At 39.0% G+C, this 17,062-nt stretch overlaps 1 protein-coding gene across 1 annotated transcript in view; it reads right to left on the bottom strand.

Moving 5' to 3' along the window:
- Nucleotides 1–17,062, bottom strand: part of itga1 (integrin, alpha 1) — a 219,315-nt gene that overhangs the window by 123,557 nt on the left and 78,696 nt on the right. The window contains 1 exon segment of the mRNA XM_072252495.1: nt 13,012–13,160. Within this exon segment, the coding sequence (XP_072108596.1) occupies nt 13,012–13,160 (149 nt within the window).

Below are 17,062 nucleotides of genomic sequence, written 5' to 3'. Positions count from 1 at the left end.
ATAGTCCCAAATGTAGCTATCTGAACGTGAGGCCCCTTATCGGCGCTGCTGCTCCCGTTCGAAGCGTGCCGACACGTCCACAAAACCAGTTTACCTCGTCGCCAAAAATATGTGGTAACTTCTACTTTGAAAAAGACACACTCGACAACTTCATGCCAAAGAAACAACTTTATCTCGAACATCAAAACCATTATGTATATACAGAGGCCTTCACAACCCATACGGCATGGCAGGAACACTACATACAAAGCACACTGGAAGTAAAAAGAACGGAAGTAAAACCCCCCATTATCCTAATTACTATTAACTTACTTTTAATAATGCTCACATTACAACAATTTTCTATGTTTCTAACAACATCTATAACCTCAGTGATCCTTTGGCTCAGCATTTGAGTGAAGAACACCAAGGGATGTATGCATGTTTAGCCAGAAGGATGATCTATCTTGATTTCTTTCTGATCTTCTCACCAGCACAAAGCTCAGTTCCCAAACAATTTGCTTCACTCCACATATCAAGAATGGTCCAGAGGACTGGATACAGTAAAAGTTATGGGATATGAAAAAACAATCTCCTCTGTAGCATTTAAGACTCATGCTCCAGATCTAGTTATCTCTCTAGCCATACTCTACCTGTACAAATGCAACTCTGGTATCTCACTAATTATGTAGAAAATTGCCCAGGTGTGTCTTATACTTTTCTTCAAAAGGCATGAACAATTGAATCAGGCTGATCACCATCTATCAGTCTACTCTCAGTCATCAGCACAGTGTGAACCAAATCATGGGCAATGCTATCAAATGATTCTTACTCACCAATAACCTTCCCAGTATGAATAGCTCCACCAGGCTCACTGACCTCCAGCCCTCATCACAGTCATGGAGATAAAATGAGTTCCATGGAGCGCTTGACCAAGTGTGGTATCAAGGAGCTTTGGTGAAACTGAAGGCAATGGCCTTCAAAGGAAAAATGTGCCAGTGGTTGGAACCAACCCTTACACAAAAGAAGATGAATGTGATTGTCAGAGGTCAGTCATTCCTGCATGAGGACATCAGTGCAAGAGTTTCTAAAGCCCATTAACCTTCAATAATGGTCTTTCATTATACACAGCAGAATGGGCATCTTTGCTGGTGATTGTGAAATGTTCCTTTCTATAGACAACTTCACAATAAATGAAATAGCCCATGACTTAATGCAAGAAGACCTACACAACATCTGTACATGGGCTAATGGGCTGACACATGACATCGTAACATCTCTAACAATGGACATCCAACAACCTATTCTTGAGATTCAATGGCATCACCATCTCTGAGTCCTCCACCATCAACACCCTGGTGCTCACCATTAACTACATTTTCAGTAGGACCAACTGCATTAATATATAACTACAATAGCAGGTCAGAGGCTTGGTATCCTGCAGAAGCCGACACACTCAACCATCCACATGGCCCAAGTCAGGAGTGTGGTGGAAAAATCTCCACATGCCTGGCTGAGGCAGTCCAAATGACACCCAAGAAATTTAGCATCATTCAGTACAAAGCAGCCCACACAATCTGCTATCTATTTCACCACCATCAGTCATTATTTCCTCCGTTGGCACCAGTACTGGTATACTGAGATTGGAAGGATTTAATGGAACATCCTGATGAGGTTCAGCATTACACTTTGACAATACAAAATGTGCTGTTACTCACCTAGGTTGTTCCAACAACGCTTTCTAAACCTGTGAGCTTGGGAAACCTAGAGCTCTTCAGACATGCATTATGGATGTACCCTTATTAGACGGCCTGCAGTGGCTCAAAACGGCAGTTAACCACCATCTCCTCAAGAGCAATCAGGACTGGGTAATGAATGATGGGGTTGCCAGTGACACCCACTGTTTCAAAAAACAGATAAAAATACTCCACGTAGACTGTTAAATTATAATGGCAATAGACATCATGAAGCTGTTTTAATTTGTTACTTTATACAGAAATAGCATTGTTTGATTTTAGTGAAATGTAGAAAAATGTCAAAGGATTATTTGCAAAGTCACATAAAATAAAGCAATAAGTGAAATGTTTTATACATTCTAATGTTGGGAGATACAATGATATAAAGGCACAATAATGTCACTGAAAGACTGGCCCTGATGTTAAATTGTTAGTTTCATTAAGTTAGTATACTAAGGAATAATGTACTCCATTTATTATTCTCTCACACACACACTACGTTTCACTCTTGACATTTCAATATGTTTTACAAGAACTTTTTCCACTGCTGCTACTGAACCTTCAGATGTAATTTTTTTTTCAGTATGAGTGCTGAAACTTCTTTTTCCTAGTTTTCAACAGAACGTAAACAGCAATCATTTCCAGTATGCTTGGAATTTTCTGGTCAAATCATAGAATTACAATATGTTGGATCATTTATTAAAAAAGAAAGGAACATTTCAAATCATTGTACTGTTTTCAAGTGATCAAGTTCATTTCAGATACTAACAGTTTGCTCTAACTGTAGACCCTCTGCTGCGTATCTTTATCTGCTTGCTACTAGCTAAAGAAAAGACATACCATGGAAGCAGAATTACTAATTAATACTTATTTTTCAGTGCTTACTGGGAGGAAAATAAAGTACTACCTTGCATTTTTCAGCATGCCTCTATACTATAGCAAGATCCACATACTAGGATCTACCCTGCTGAAGTCCTTAACTAAGATGATTTGTTAAATAATAACAGAACTCAGAAATCACTAAAGCTCTAAGTCTTTACTTTCATATTCTTAATCGATAATCTATTAACCCTCTAAATTACATTGTGTGCAAACAAAAAACTTCATTGCAACTCATTCAATGCATTTTTGTAGAAAAACAATGATTGTTACATACGATAAATGCTCACAATGTAGTTCTGTGTATTCTAAGACCACTGACTAAGGAACGGGAGTTTTGGATTCCCTCCATATTGTTTCTGTTGAGAATTGTATGGTTTTCAGTGCATTCAATTTAATCAGCAGCAACTATTTTATAAATGGCTTGGAAATATATAAAAAAATACAACTTTTGCCCAGATGCTGTTTTGTAAATGGCCTTTAACTCTATTTTATAACTGCAATTCAAGATGTTTGAGTGGTCAAGAAATTTGAGAGGCACTTTGTACACTCTGGGATAAGTTTGTAAATTCCAACTGATTTTCATGCTGGGAAAATGAAACTATGTGTACATTTGTAGACTCTGGAGGTTAGGATAAAAAAACATCTGGAAAAATAACACTTATCTGCTGAATCAAAGCTGAGGTTTAAAAGCAGGAAGTTCAAAACCTTCTGCATGAGACTACACAGAGGCTACATTTTGGAATACGGGAAATTTGGTTATTAGGCATCTGGAAGAAATGCATGTAGTAATGGGGTCAAAGGACATAGTCCATTTTAAGACAAAATGCATGTGCATTTCCATAAAAATCAATGTAGAGAATGTTAATAATGAATCGAGAATTAAGAATGTCATTCTTCATATACTTAAGTTATTTCCTATGCTATGCTGCTGTATGTGCACTATTTCTACCGTTCAGTAGATTACAAACAGTTAAGAAAATAATACAGAAGTTTTGCTGTGATTGCTATATGTCATTTTTTTGAATTTATGGACTGCACAATAAATGGAGTACATTATTCTTCATTATTGGCTGAGTGAGAAAACGACAAAAGAGAAGCAGTAAGAGGAATCAATGGAATCCTCTAATTCTGTTTCAATGCTGTTCATATTGGCAACATTAAAGTTCTCCCAGCCAACAATGCCACTTGACCTTTCCTTCTTCCAGTTTTAAGTTCTTCATTCAATATTCTAAATTGATTGGATGCATTTTCTTTTAGTTTGTATGCCAATTATTCACAAACGTACATTGATTTGTCCTTTTATGAACTTTAATGTTTTATATGAGACACTTATTTTATTAATGCCTGCTTAATTGTAAAGCACAGTGGGATGACTTAAGGCTGGGAATGATGGTATGTAACTGTAAACCTTTGCTTCTGGAATGGCAAAGCCACTATTTGTACACACAATAGATCCTGCAGGTGCAAGAAATCTTAGGTAACACGCACAAAATACTGGATGAAATCTGCAGGTCAGGCATCATCTATGGAGGGGAATAAACAACTGACATTTTGGCCAATACCCTCCAACAGAACTCATTAAGACTGTTTATTCCCCTCCATAGATGCTGCCTGACCTGCAGAATTCCTCCGGCATTTTGTGCATGTTCCTTTATTTTTACAGGTATTTTTAGTTTTGTTCAATATTTTTTCTTATGCAGGTTGACCACTGATTTTCCGGACACTGATGGTTCGGCACCTCTTTTAATTCAGAAGAAATTATGAGACGTAGTTTAATGGGCGACCACCAAATGGCACTGTGTGTAGCGCACGCAGCGTCATTTGTGGCGAGACTCATTTTGATAAAAGCATGCTATTTTTATTATTTACATTGCACTTGTTGTTGATAGCCCCAATATCTTGTGCTAATTTTTGCTTATTTTATGTAAGCTATGGCTTCTAAGATAAGTGCAAGTACTGGGGGTGGTGTCAAACGTAAACATCAGTCCATATTGATCCAAGAGAAGGTTGAAATGTTGAAAAAACTGAACCAGAGTGTTTCTGTGCGTAAGCTGTTTGGCTTATACTGTATGATATTGAAACATAGAAACATAGAAAATAGGTGCAGGAGTAGGCCAATCGACCCTTCGAGCCTGCACCGCCATTCAGTATGATCATGGCTGATCATCCAACTCAGAACCCCGCCCCAGCCTTCCCTCCATACCCCCTGATCCCTTTAGCCACAAGGGCCATATCTAACTCCCTCTTAAATATAGCCAATGAACTGGCCTCAACTGTTTCCTGTGGCAGAGAATTCCATGGATTCATCAACTGTGTGTGATATAAAGCACAAAGAGAAAAAAAATTGCAATTCAATGTAAACAGTGATTTGCTAAAGCACATGAGCATTAGAAAAACTATGAAATTTGGTAAGAGCACTGAGCATGATTGAGTGACGGTTGATTGGTTTCACCAGCATCGGAGTGATGGACTTGTCGAGCAGTATGACAATGAACCAAGCCAAGTTGTTCCATAAAGGACTTAAATTTGAACATGCATGTGACTCTAGTGAAGGATAGCTTCAAAGATTTAAGAAATGCCATGAAATTTCCATGTGTAAAGTGTGTGGAGAAAAATGGTGTGCAAACCACGAAGGAGCTACCGAGTACGTGGATAAACTTGTGAAGCTCATAGCTAGTGAAAACTTCAGTCTTGAGCAGGTGTATAATGCTGATGAAACTGCACTATACTGGTGATGCATACCTAGGAAAAATTAGCAACAGAAGATGAAGAAGATCCCGCAGAATGCAAACAATCGAAGGGCAGAGTTAGTATTTTAGGGTGCTCCAACGCAGCAGGTACTCACAGATGTAAACCACTGGGGATCGGAAAAAGTAAATGCCCGAGGACCTTGAAAGGTGTTAAATTTTACCCAGTAACAAATTGTGCAAATGAAAATGGCTGGATTACTACTGATTTATGTGTGGTTTGAAAAATATTTTGTGCCAGAAGCTAGAGCACATTGCACATCTGTAGCGCTACCTGAAGAATGCAAAATTCTCCTTATTTTGGATAACTGTTCAGCTCACCCCAAAGCTGAACTCCTCTGTAAGGATAATGTTTTACAGTGTACTTACCACCAAACTGTACATTGCTTATTCAACCCCAAGACCAAGGAATACTGTGCTCTCTAAAGGCCAAGTATTGCTCACTTTTCATGAAATATCTGTTAGCTGAGGTGAATACTGGCAATTCTGCACAGACATCTATTAAAGAATTTAACGTGAAGAGCGTTCTTTGGTTCATTGCTCAAGGGTGGGAGAAGGTAGAACCTTCAACACTAAAGAATGGCTGGCATAGGTTGTGGCCTGCCTTGATGATTGATAATGTGCCTGAAGAAACAAGTGACAATGATTTTACAGGATTTTGTGTACCAAGGGAGAAAGTAGTTGTTCATGGTTTGCTTGCGAATGCCAAAAGTGTTACAGGACTTGCTTTCAAAGATATGGCAAGTAGTCTTAATGAAGAAAATCTATGTGCGTGGATGATTGCTGACATGAAACACCTGTTATGCATCACCTTATGGACTCAGAACTTATAGACAGTGTTGATAAAAAACACTGCAAGTAGTGAAGATGGCAGCGGTGATAATGAAAAGGATGAAACTTTACTGTTGACAAGTTAATTGAGTTGGGTGATTTTATCAAAGGGTTAGAGAAACATACTTTCATGATGGAGCAAGAGCTAACGAATTTTTATTTGATGCAAGAAAAATTACACAGGGAGAGAACAAAACACATGAAACAACTTTGCTTGGATGAAACCTTTAAAAAAATATGCTTATACAGTCCATTTTTGCTATTATTATTGTGTGACCTTTTTCAATCCAGTAAAAAGGTTAATCCGGCAAGACTCAGTAACTGAGGGTGCCAGAAAATTGGTGGTCAACCTGTATATATGAGCCAAAAGCAAATTGTTGTTTTACTAGATATCCCTTTCTTAAAAAGCATTAACAACTGCAGCAGCATTTTTGCAATGAGCTGAGGAGCTCATAAGAAACAAACACTATAAAAGGGAAATGGAAGAAAGCCTAGAATAAGTAACAGAAGACGTGCCTAAAATGATTCTGTAGAGAAAAATACTTTAAGCAGGGAAGTTAGGAAACCATATGTAAGTAATTAAATCACAAAATCACAGAATGATAAGAAGGAAAAGGAAGTCCTTTAATTCTTTAAGAGCCCAGCTGCCCTTTCTCCCGTCTTTTCACCCATCTTATCATTTTTCTCTCCTAAGTATTTCTCTAACAAATTTTTGAATGATACTTTTGAATCCAATCCCACCATACTTTCAGAAGGTACAGACTGATCAGTTTATCAGGCTATATTTAAGAGGGAGTTAGACATGGCCCTTGTGGCTAAAGGGATCAGGGGGTATGGAGAGAAGGCAGGTACAGGGTTCTGAGTTGGATGATCAGCCATGATCACACTGAATGGTGGTGCAGGCTCGAAGGGCCGAATGGCCTACTCCTGCACCTATTTTCTATGTTTCTATCATTTTTCTATCATCTGAGACTGAACTTACAAAAGCAATTGACTGTATCTTTTGATTAAATACAGCCATTTTCTCTCGGAGATGTCAACTTTTACCTGCGATGTGCAGGTTAAAATCTCTCGAGCAGATGTGTAAAACTTGAACTTCCACACTGCAGAATTTCTTTAAGAACACGATCAAAATAATTGAGAGATAAGGGAAATCTACCATTATCTTTCTGAAGTAACATACTGTTAGGTGGGGCATAGAAGGTACAAAAAGAAATGGGAAAATGTTTAAATATTATGCTGAGGGAAAATAAATGGAAATCTCTTGAGGATATGGTAGGAGCAATCTGAAAAATGGGACAGCAGTGGTATTTTGAATAATGAAGAGATTTGTAGATTGATATTTGTTAAGCAATGAGGTAAATGTTACTATGGATTGATGAAAATGTAGAACTAACATTATTGACATAGAACAGGTGTGAATGGATGAGTGGCCTTCTCCTTCCCCTATTTCAGACGTTCCTATAGTTGTCATTGGTAGCACCGAAAGAGCCTGTTCATTAAAATGGTTTGCAGAAGGCATATAAGAAAGTCCTCTGCAATGAAGTGTTAGCTGTAGAGAAAAAATATCTTGGAGAAACACAGTGGGTCAGGCATCTATACAGGGATGTGGGCAGTTGATGTTCTGGGTCGCTTGAGTTTCTTCAGTATTTTGTGTGTTGCTCTAGACCCCGCATTTGCCAGTCTCTTGCGCCTCAAGAAAAATTATCTTCTTTATTTTGCCAAATGACAATCTAGTTTGAGCTATTTTACAGAAACGCATGGTCTGCAGTGAAAACACAAAGTAATGCAAAAATAAACCTCCATGTGAAATCGAAGGTCTCAACCTGGAAATGCATCTATGGAATCACTATGTTCAACTTCTTTCAGTATATCACCAAATGGAGGCACACGATGATTATATAGCCATTATCATTAATGTGCAAGTGGTTTCACTGTAAACATGTACAGGAAGCTTGTGGGGACTGGTTGAAAGGAACTGAAGAAAAAAGATAACTGCTTCCCACTGAGCAGCAGAATGTTACCCAACCAAATCAACTTTCCTCAATATCTTGTCTCATTGCTGCAGCTGGTAGCAATAAACAGTGTTGATTTTTTTCATAATCTTATTCATACCTTTCATCCTCTTGTTCATTTACACCTTCTTTCTTTGCTAAGTACAAGACCTGGCCTGGTGATGTAGCAGGTAGCAACCTGAAGACTTTCTCCAGAGGTCCAGCTAACTGATCTGGCCATGTCTGACAGAGGAAATCTCAAACTTGTTTAAGGCTTTTTTTCACACGGGTCGTCATCATCCTTGCCTGAGATTCTTACAGAGGTCAGTTTTAGAGGGCACAATACTTTCTGCAGGGAGACCCTTGACTGTTCCTGCTCTGGATTGAGTACACAGTGCTCGCCAGGCATCAGAACCACAATTGGGATACTGCATACAGAAACACGAGAACGTCTATAGATGATGGAAGTCCAAAGTAACAAACACAGAATGGAGGAGAAACTCAGCAGGTCAGGCAGCATCTATGGAAAATAGTAAAGAGTCGACATTTCAGGCCAAGACCCCTCTTCAGGACTGAGAAGGAAGGAGGAAGATACTAGAGTAAAGAAGTTTGGGTGGGGTGGGGTGGAAGAGGCTAGCTCGAGATGATAGGTGGATGGGAAAGGTCAAGGGCTGGAGAACAAAGAATCTGATTGGAGAGGAGCGTGGACAATAGGAGAAAGGGAAGGAGGAGGGGACCAAGGGGATGTAATAGGCAGGTGAGAAGCAGTGAAAGGTCAGGGTGGGTAATAGAAGAAGTAGGGGAGAGAATTAGTTCAACAGAAGGAGAAATCGAGATTCGTGCCGTCAGGTTGGAGGGTACCCATACGAAATATAAGGAGTGGCTTCTTCACCCTGAGGGTAGCCTCATCTTGGTATAAGAGGAGGCCATGGATTGACATGTCAGAATAGGAATGGGAATGGGAAGTAAAATGTTTGGCCTCTGGAAAGTCCCACTTGTGGCAGATGGTGTGGAGGCGCTTGACAAAGCCATCCTCCAGTGTCCAACGGGTCTCTCCGATGTAGAGGATGCCACATTCAAAGCACTGTACACTTTAGATGATCCCAGCAGATCTGCAGGTGAATTTGTTGCCTCACCTGTAAGGACTGTTAGGGGCCTGGAATGGAGGTGAGGGAGATGGAATATGGGCAGGTGTAACACTCTTTCCACTTGCAGGGATTGTGTACAGACCTGGCTCGGTTTACTGAGGAGAATTAGGTCAATAACAGTGGAGTCACCTGTGGCAAAAAGCATTAGACATCCCCTTTAGATATTCTCATGTTCTTCAAAGAGCTTTGTCCCTGGTAATTTAGATTGATAATTTAAATAGTCTGTGTTTTGAATATTGATGTTAAAACATTAGTTAGAACATAAAACATAGAAATCTACAGCATATTTCAGACCCTGTGGCCCACATTGTTGTGCCAACCATGTAACATAGTCTAGAGACTGCCTAGAATTTCCATACTGCATAGCCCTCTATTTCTCTAAGTTCCGTACCTATCTAAGAGTCTCTTAAACATAGAAATATAGAAACATAGAAAATAGGTGCAGGAGTAGGCCACCCTGCATCCTCTTAGCATCCTCCTCACAGCTAACACTGCCGCCCAGCTTCGTGTGATCCGCAAACTTGGAGATGCTGCATTTAATTCCCTCATCCAAGTCATTAATATATATTGTAAACAACTGGGGTCCCAGCACTGAGCCTTGCGATACCCCACTAGTCACTGCCTGCCATTCTGAAAAGGTCCCATTTATTCCCACTCTTTGCTTCCTGTCTGCTAACCAATTCTCTATCCACATCAATACCTTACCCCCAATACCGTGTGCTTTAAGTTTGCACACTAATCTCCTGTGTGGGACCTTATCAAAAGCCTTTTGAAAATCCAAATATACCACAACCACTGGTTCTCTCCTATCCATTCTACTAGTTACATCCTCAAAAAATTCTATGAGATTCCTCAGACATGATTTTCCTTTCACAAATCCATGCTGACTTTGTCCGATGATTTCACCGCTTTCCAAATGCGCTGTTATCACATCTTTGATAACTGACTCTAGCAGTTTCCCCATCACCAATGTTAGGCTAACCAGTCTATATTTCCTGGTTTCTCTCTCCCTCCTTTTTTGAAAAGTGGGGTTACATTAGCCACCCTCCAATCCTCAGGAACTAGTCCAGAATCTAAAGAGTTTTGAAAAATTATCACTAATACATCCACTATTTCTTGGGCTACTTTCTTAAGCACTCTGGGATGCAGACCATCTGGCCCTGGGGATTTATCTGCCTTTAATCCCTTCAATTTACCTAACACCACTTCCCTACTAACATGTATTTCGCTCAGTTCCTCCATCTCACTGGACCCTCCGTCCCCTACTATTTCCGGAAGATTATTTATGTCCTCCTTAGTGAAGACAGAACCAAAGTAATTATTCAATTGGTCTGCCATGTCCTTGCTCCCCATAATCAATTCACCTGTTTCTGTCTGTAGGGGACCTACATTTGTCTTAACCAATCTTTTTCTTTTCACATATCTATAAAAACTTTTACAGTCAGTTTTTATGTTCCATGCCAGTTTTCTCTCATAATCTTTTTTCCCCTTCCTAATTAAGCCCTTTGTGCTCCTCTGCTGAATTCTGAATTTCTCCCAGTCCTCAGGTGAGCCACTTTTTCTGTCTAATTTGTATGCTTCTTCTTTGGAATTGATACTATCCCTAATTTCCCTTGTCAGCCACGGGTGTACTACCTTCCTTGATTTATTCTTTTGCCAAACTGGGAGGGACAATTGTTGTAGTTCATCCATGCGATCTTTAAATGCTTGCCATTGCATATCCATCGTCAATCCTTTAAGTGTCATTTGCCAGTCTATCTTAGCTAATTCAAGTCTCATACCTTCAAAGTTACCCTTCTTTAAGTTCAGAACCTTTGTTTCTGAATTAACTATGTCACGCTCCATCTTAAGAAGAATTCCACCATATTATGGTCACTCTTGCCCAAGGGGCCTCTCACGACAAGATTGCTAATTAACCCTTCCTCATTGCTCAATACCCAGTCTAGAATAGCCTGCTCTCTAGTTGGGTTCCTCGACATGTTGGTTCAAAAAACCATCCCGCATACATTCCAAGAAATTCTCTTCCTCAGCACCCTTACCAATTTGGTTCACCCAATCTACATGTAGATTGAAGTCACCCATTATAATTGCCATTCCTTTATTGCACACATTTCTAATTTCCCGTTTAATACCATCCCCAACCTCACTACTACTGTTAGGTGGCCTGTACACAACTCCCACCAGCGTTTTCTGCCCCTTAGTGTTATGCAGCTCTACCCCTATCGATTCCACATCCTCCCGGCTTATGTCCTTCCTTTCTATTGCGTTAATCTCCTCTCTAACCAGCAACGCCATCCCACCTCCTTTTCTTTCATGTCTAGCCCTCCTGAATATTGAATATCCCTGAATGTTGAGCTCCCATCCTTGGTCACCCTGGAGCCATGTCTCTGTGATCCCAACTATATCATATTCATTAATAACAATCTGCACTTTTAATTCATCCACCTTGTTACGAATGCTCCTTGCATTGACACACAAAGCCTTCAGGCGCGCTTTTACAACTCTCTTAGCCCTTATACAATTACGTTGAAAAGTGGCCCTTTTTGATGCTTGCCCTGGATTTGTCGGCCTGCCACTTTTACTTTTCACCTTACTACTTTTTGCTTCTACCCTCATTTTACACCCCTCTGTCTCTCTGCACTGGTTCCCATCCCCCTGTTGTGAACTAACCTCCTCTCGCCTAGCCTCTTTAATTTGATTCCCACCCCCCCAACCATTCTAGTTTAAAGTCACTTCAGTAGCCCTCGCTAATCTCCCTGCCAGGATATTGGTCCCCCTAGGATTCAAGTTTAATCCGTCCTTTTTGTACAGGTCACGCCTGCGCCAAAAGAGGTCCCAATGATCCAAAAACTTGAATCCCTGCCCCCGCTCCAATCCCTCAGCCATGCATTTATCCTCCACCTCATTGCATTCCTACTCTCACTGTCGCGTTGCACAGGCAGTAATCCCGAGATTACTACCTTTGCGGTCCTTTTTCTCAACTCCCTTCCTAGCTCCCTATATTCTCCTTTCAGGACCTCATCCCTTTTCCTACCTATGTCAGTGGTACCTATATGTACCACGACCTCTGGCTCCTCACCCTCCCACTTCAGGATATCTTGGACACGATCAGAAATATCCCAGACTCTGGCACCAGGGAGGCAAACTACCATCCGGGTCTCTTAAAAGACCCTCTACCACCGTTTTCAAGACAACAATGTAGATGCAGCTGCCATTCCATTACCAGGATGCCACCACATGCCCAGATATTTGGAAGGAGGTCACAACAAATAAATCCAATCCTTTTCTCTTAAAGTGGATATGAAGACTTTCATACATAAAAAAAAATCAACAGCCATGCATATCATGGACTTAAATTCTAGAAGATGGATTACTAAGTATTTTAATCTGCTTCATACATAGCAAGTGGAAAATACATTCATTGCAGCCATTTGCCAACTCCAATAGCATGTTATCATTCACTGAAGACAAAGTCTGGACACAGTCATTTAAATTACATTTCTTGTGGTACACTGTAATTTGTAGGCCTCTAATCTTTTGACTATAAGTGGCATGCCAGAGAAATTAGAACATTATAGCATAAAAAAGATTACAACCCAAAATCAAAACATTTGTTTTCAAATAGATCAACACATTGTATTTACAAGCATACATACTGAAATGCAGGTAATAGTTTTGCATTTGGAGTACTAACCTGGCATACTCAATTCCAAGAGCTGTTTTTGTTTCATTTCCACCCCATTGCTTTATCTTCTTAGCAACTTCTAGGAGATCCTCAGTTGTGCTAAATTGATTAAGACTGACTTCATGTGTGACTTTGAAGCCATACTGTATAATTGCAACCTAAATTAACAACAAATAAAAGAAGTTACTTCACTGAAATCACAAGCACTGATCTTTCATTTCTTCTAAATACAAATGAACCTTAAGAAGCAGTTTAATTGTTTTCTTATGCCAGAAAAATGGCTGTAGTCTCAGTTGCTGTCAATGTGGCAGTAGTTAATATAGTAATGAATACCATGATTTCTTAACTAAGTTTTCAACTTCAGTTCTGGGGTTCAATTTATATGAACTTTTTTCTTACACTTTAAGACCCATATTGCTTTGATAATTTTCTGCACCAAACCCCTACTATTTAATGCAATAGGGCTAAAGAAATGTCTACTATCCTCCTGCTCTAACTTGGATATACAACAAATTGATCACTATTTAAGCTAAAGAGCATAATAGAATTTTAGCATGGTCCCGTAATAAAGGGAGATGTCACCAAGTGATTTAAAATGACAGTGGAAAGATGGGACTGAGGAAGATAATTTAGAATATTGGAGTTGCTATACCTTCAACCTTTTTACGTGGTAGGTAGGATTGGTGAGACCAGTAGACCTAGGTTATCAAACTGCAACTGGCTATCTGGGATCTAGTCCAAGGTCAAAGAAAAATCTTTTATTTTCATCTTGAACGAATGGAGCAGAATGGAGACAGGATGAAATTATCATTGAAAATATAGCAAAGAAGCATGCAGAAATAAAGCATTCCAGAACCATAAACAGAAAAAGAATGCTGAAACAGATTAGTTCTTGTAGAAGTACAAACCATGTTGAAATGTTAAATAATTCCTTCACATTTGGCTCCTCAATCGAAGAGAATGCTTATAATATTACGAAGAAGAAAAACGAGAAAAATATGATGAAATAAAAAATAGGTAGGGTCCTTCAAAGATAATGAGTAAAGTCAGGTCAGTTTGTATCAGATCTCTGGCATGATAAGTCTGAACCATATGTATAACTTCAGCAGGTGTTTGTCTTGACACTGGAGGAAAATATACTATATAACAGGAGGGCCCATAGTCAGGGGTAGGTATTGGAATTTGAAGTTAATGGCTCTTGGTGGAACCTACAACTTCACCTTTAATATTAGGGTACGAATATATGCATGAATTTTACAAAGTGGTGCCCTTGCTTTGTGACTCCGAATGGAAGTCCTTGCATGTAGAATTAATTCTTCAGTTCAAGCTTCCAGAAATAATTAACATCTGAAAGCATGCCTTGGAGAAATCTGGAGTTTCAATGTCACGGCTGTTCAACAGTAAGAGTTGTTGAAATGCATCCAGAAAACAATTGGCAAACTCACAACATGTTCCAGGATGTTGTAAAAAAATAAAATGAAGCTGTCATTTTGTTGTTAAATTTAAAAAGACAAAAAAATTGGTACACTCTTTATTGGTAGTCGTGAAGTATAATGTCACAATTAACAGAATTTAACAATTCAAAATAAGTGATATTAATATATTAGGTGTTTTCAATATAAGTAATTTTTCATGAAGATGAAAAGCTTCTTTAAAATATTAGCATTACTGGGCTATTTTAATACACACACAGATCACCATACTTAAATGTTTAACTTTTTCCTTGCAAGACAAATGCTGGAATCTCTTTTTAAGTATTATATTCCTGCCAAATGTTTACAACATCGAGGTATGCAGACGGGGATTAGATTTCAAGAGGATGCAATGATAAATTAATCAAAATTACAGAGGAAGGCGATGGAAGTTTGCCATAGCATAGTCAGATAGGAGATTGTTGTAGTAGGTCCCTTTTGAAACAAGCTGCCTTGTTCAGTTTCCTAAATAAGGAAAGGCAGCTGATCAAGACCAAATGTACAAGAACAGCATTTATATAAAACAGAGAGACTCTAACATGTAAGTCGGAGATGTTCCTGCTGCTGACTTTACTTTCAGTGTTCATACAGAATAAGTATTGTAATAGTGCCACTATTAGCAACAAACAGAATTCACATTTTTTGCAGTAAGTGAACTTCATGAAAACCGATGATTTTTACATTTTTTTTTTACAAATACAGGGGGAAACATATAGAGGTATAAACAAGCTGAAACCCATGATTCTAGCCTAAAGAAGACTGCAGGAATAAATTTACTTGGTAGTTGTATCACTTAGATAATTTTGGAGGGGCTACAGTACATGAGAGAACTGATACTTAACACAATGAGGCAATGAGATACTTTAACTGAAGGCTAGGAGCAACTGCTTGAGGCTGGCTTGTTTGTATGAGTGAACCTGGACTGTGGATGCGAGCTGGGTTTAAATAGGTTGCAGGTTATGGGTTGGAAATGAGTGACAGGTGATTCCTGTTAGCTGGGTGGAGACTGGGAAGTGCCTTCCTGTGCAGGCTTGACACAAATGGAAATCCCACCTATCTGTGGCAGAGATGACTTATTCCAGTGATCTTAACACAGTGTGATCAAACAAACCTTGTGCATTAGATTTCCAAAAAAGAATAACTTAATGTCAGTAGACACATGTAGAAAACAAGCACTATGCAATGAGATCATTGTTTGTAATAATAGTGTTCAATCTTCCTTTACTCAAATTTGTCTAGAGTCTGCTACCACCTTAAAATGAGGCACAAATGCTCGATGAACAGTTCTTCGTCATGATGTTAACCTATCTGAAATGAATTAATTTCTCATGACTGCTTGCAATGTACAGGCATAGTAATTTAGTAATATCATAACCCAAAGGATGAACTAACATTCTCTATATATCCCACCAGTTTGTGCACTTGAATTCAATAAAACTGAAAAATAGGAACATGTTCACAAACTTAAAACAGAAACTATTTGTTGGGTTATAATACATGGGTTTAGAAAGAAACAGAGTTAACAATTTGGATCATATGCCAATAAAATGAATGTTAGATGTTAGCTTTTGTTTTCTCCTACTGAATATTTTCTATTTTTACTTCAGATTTTCAGCAGTAACAGTATTATGCTTTCCTAACCAGTTTATGTAACCTCATGGTCGAATGAAGCACACCATGCTGGTTTATGATTTCAAACTCATAATTTTGTATTATTGTTAGCAACAGTGGCCAAGCAAAACACTTTTGCATCTGGGATTTGGGATAGGCCAAACTTGTCTATCCTAATGCCAAACTTGCAGGCAATATATATGACATGAGAATGAGTCCTTGTAGAGATCACAGTGTAAATAAGGACAACCAATACCTTTTTTTTAACAAGTGCACATTTCTTCCTTCAGTTATCGGTCTCGCCCTTGGAGCTTTAATGAGGCACTGTGTTGGCCATTTATCTCTAACAGGAATGATTATAACAGGCTACGTTCATAAATTCACTGAGGCAGATATATAACAAATACTGTAAAAATAGTCCCAAACTGAAAAAGAAACTGAATAGAAGTCCTTTAACTGTTGTCAACAGGAGAGAGAATTTTGATGTCAGATATAACACAGAAATTGCATCAGAAGTAATTGCAACATCTGTTTGATGGGATAAAAGATTCTGGCAATTTATTCCCCTAAACTGGCCTGGTTGACAACTGCTTGGACCCTTGTCAGGAGGTGGGTCTGCAGTTCTCCTAATGCTTTAGTGGCAGGGATGGAAGAAACAGAAGCTTGCAATCAGGTGGCTACTGACACTGTTAACGGATTAAATAACACTTTCGGGATAAGCTTTAATAACTTACAGCAGTCAGATGTCTTGAAAACTTGGCACTCTATAGATCAGTCAATACTAACAGTCACACTTCCCTGGAGTTGCAAGACTAAAAAGCTGAAATTAACTTTAACAATAACCAAGTTTTCAACAGAAGGCACTTATAAACTCTCATTATTCATTAACCAGAGCAAGAGTAGACAAGGAAGAGAACAGCAAGATTGTTTCTTCTGAAAGGACAGTATGGGTGCAGGCCAGATTGGTGGAAGGCTGT

Source organism: Mobula birostris, chromosome 3, assembly GCF_030028105.1.
Source record: "Mobula birostris isolate sMobBir1 chromosome 3, sMobBir1.hap1, whole genome shotgun sequence".
NCBI classification, from domain to species: domain Eukaryota; kingdom Metazoa; phylum Chordata; class Chondrichthyes; order Myliobatiformes; family Myliobatidae; genus Mobula; species Mobula birostris.
This window is presented reverse-complemented; position numbering and strand designations above follow the sequence as displayed.